This window comes from Cyprinodon variegatus, unplaced genomic scaffold (assembly GCF_000732505.1).
Source record: "Cyprinodon variegatus isolate N-32 unplaced genomic scaffold, C_variegatus-1.0 Scaffold1847, whole genome shotgun sequence".
Lineage (NCBI taxonomy): Eukaryota > Metazoa > Chordata > Actinopteri > Cyprinodontiformes > Cyprinodontidae > Cyprinodon > Cyprinodon variegatus.
The window spans coordinates 10,757-12,731 of NW_015152300.1; the positions used below are offsets into that span (position 1 = coordinate 10,757).

The 1,975-nt window shown below is 41.1% G+C and overlaps 1 protein-coding gene across 1 annotated transcript in view; it reads left to right on the forward strand.

The window, feature by feature from the left end:
- LOC107104686 (nuclear GTPase SLIP-GC-like) overlaps positions 1-1,925 on the forward strand; it is a 6,882-nt gene extending 4,957 nt beyond the window's left edge. The window contains exons 5-6 of the mRNA XM_015404742.1: positions 1,625-1,712; positions 1,809-1,925. Of these exons, the coding sequence (XP_015260228.1) occupies positions 1,625-1,712; positions 1,809-1,925 (205 nt within the window). The remainder of the gene's footprint in view (positions 1-1,624; positions 1,713-1,808) is intronic.
- Positions 1,926-1,975: the final 50 nt, after the last annotated feature.

Consider the following 1,975-nt stretch of genomic DNA (forward strand, 5'->3'; position numbering starts at 1 on the left):
TTAATTTCTAAAAATATATTTTACGTTTCTCTCTTCTTATCAGGGAGGGCGGTGCCCCAGCGCCCCCTATGGGCCGGCCGCCACTGGTTGTAACTGTGTAAAAACGCATTTCTCTAAGATTTTAGATACCAAGGGTAGTTTGGAAATTGGGTGATAATTTGCCAAATTTGCATGATCATGGGTAGACTAGGGCTAGGCATAGTACCAGAAGCCAACCTGCTGTTGACTGCAGACTCAGCTCCGCAGTGATTTGGAGCTGCTTTGTAGCTCTCTATCCTGAAGCCAAACAAGCTTCAGGATTAAGAAGCTCAATATAATGAACCGCGCTGCCTTGTAAATTTGTGCAATTTTGTGCTGAAAGTCCTAAAAAGAAAAAGCTACAATGTATTTGAAAAAAAAGACATGGCTGAGCACACGTGGCTACTAGGGTATTTCAATTTTACATACAGAACTGCATTTCACTCATTGCATCCCTGCCACGCTGCAGTGTTTACATCTGAGACGAAGAATAAAAAGAAGAATCCTTATTTGAGCATGCGCACTGAACGATTTGCCCACGATGGTCGGGAGAAAATCAAACATGTATGATATTTTCCCAACCTCACAATTCCTGACCAGGAGGTGGTCCTGAGAGGCTGATCGCTGCCCGTAACACCCTGTACACTACACGACTCACAATCAGGCTGAAAGTCGGCCCGATCAAAAGATTCTCGCACGACTAGAAAATTGCCCCGAAAAATCGCAAAGTATACGCCGGGCTTTAACTGGACTTTGATATTATCTCCAGTACTCTCTAAGAATCACCTCCAAGTGATTCTTCTTCCACCTATGCTCCACTCTCCGACACTCACGCTGAACTGTGTTTGTAGTGTCATTGAGCAACGGTTCGAGCTTTGGCTTAGGACAAATGGCTCTAAGAGGAGCAACACTGTCCAGAGCTTCAGAGCAGGTGGAAAGAAAAGAGTTCATTAATTGCTCCATGTCTATGAATGCAGCAGAGTTTAGATGATCCAGAGAAGATGTTGGGTTTAAAAACCAAAGCAAATTAGACAGCTTCAGCTCCAAGTCCAAAGTAAGAACAAACATGACAGGACTGTGGTCAGAGAACACGGCATCCCAACAACGACATAGTTAACGGGAAAACCACTGGACAACACAATTGATGCCCAACACAAGTGCACGGGCACTTGTGTTGGGCCAACGACATGTTGAGTAAGATTAAAAATTCCCACAAGTCTAAAAACTCACTGGCCATGGGCTTAGAAGGACAACATATATACACATCAAAATACCCGACAATTAAAACCCTGTCAAAACTCGTGAGCACCCAGGCAACGAATTCTGGAAAGTCCTTAATAAACAACCTGGTAGACTTGGTCCGACTTGTTTGCACCAAGAATAGTACACGATTGCACCGTTTCCCTTATTTTTAGCAATTCTTGACGATTATACACCAGCTGGTCCTTATGACAGATGTTAAATGAGAATAAAACAAAAAAACTGAGCAGAACCAAGCCAAACCAGTACCAGACATTCAAAGGTTTCAGTTTAGACAAACGTGCTGTTAAACATTCCAAAATGTGTAATATATATATATACAATTATTACTTATTTTTTTCTCCAGAGCTGCTCTGTTGGATTCTATACTCCAAAGAAACATGTCAGCCAAAGAATCTGTGAGAAAAGAATTCAACAAGCTAGCCAGAGTTAAGGTGAGCTTTAATAATTAAAAATAAATCCAACAGCAAAATAAGCCACTTCTAGATAAAGGATTCAAACACAATGCCTATTAACCTCTATTGTTTTAGAAACATTTCAATGAAGACTGTTTCCAAGTGTTCACGGTGAGCTCCAAAGAGTTTGTCAAGAGGAAATATCTAAGTCCAGAATACACCGGTAGGATAAGTATCCCTGTTTTGGGGTGATAAAAACTTTAGAATTGTGTTCAAAAAGATTACCTCTATAAGTTGAATTT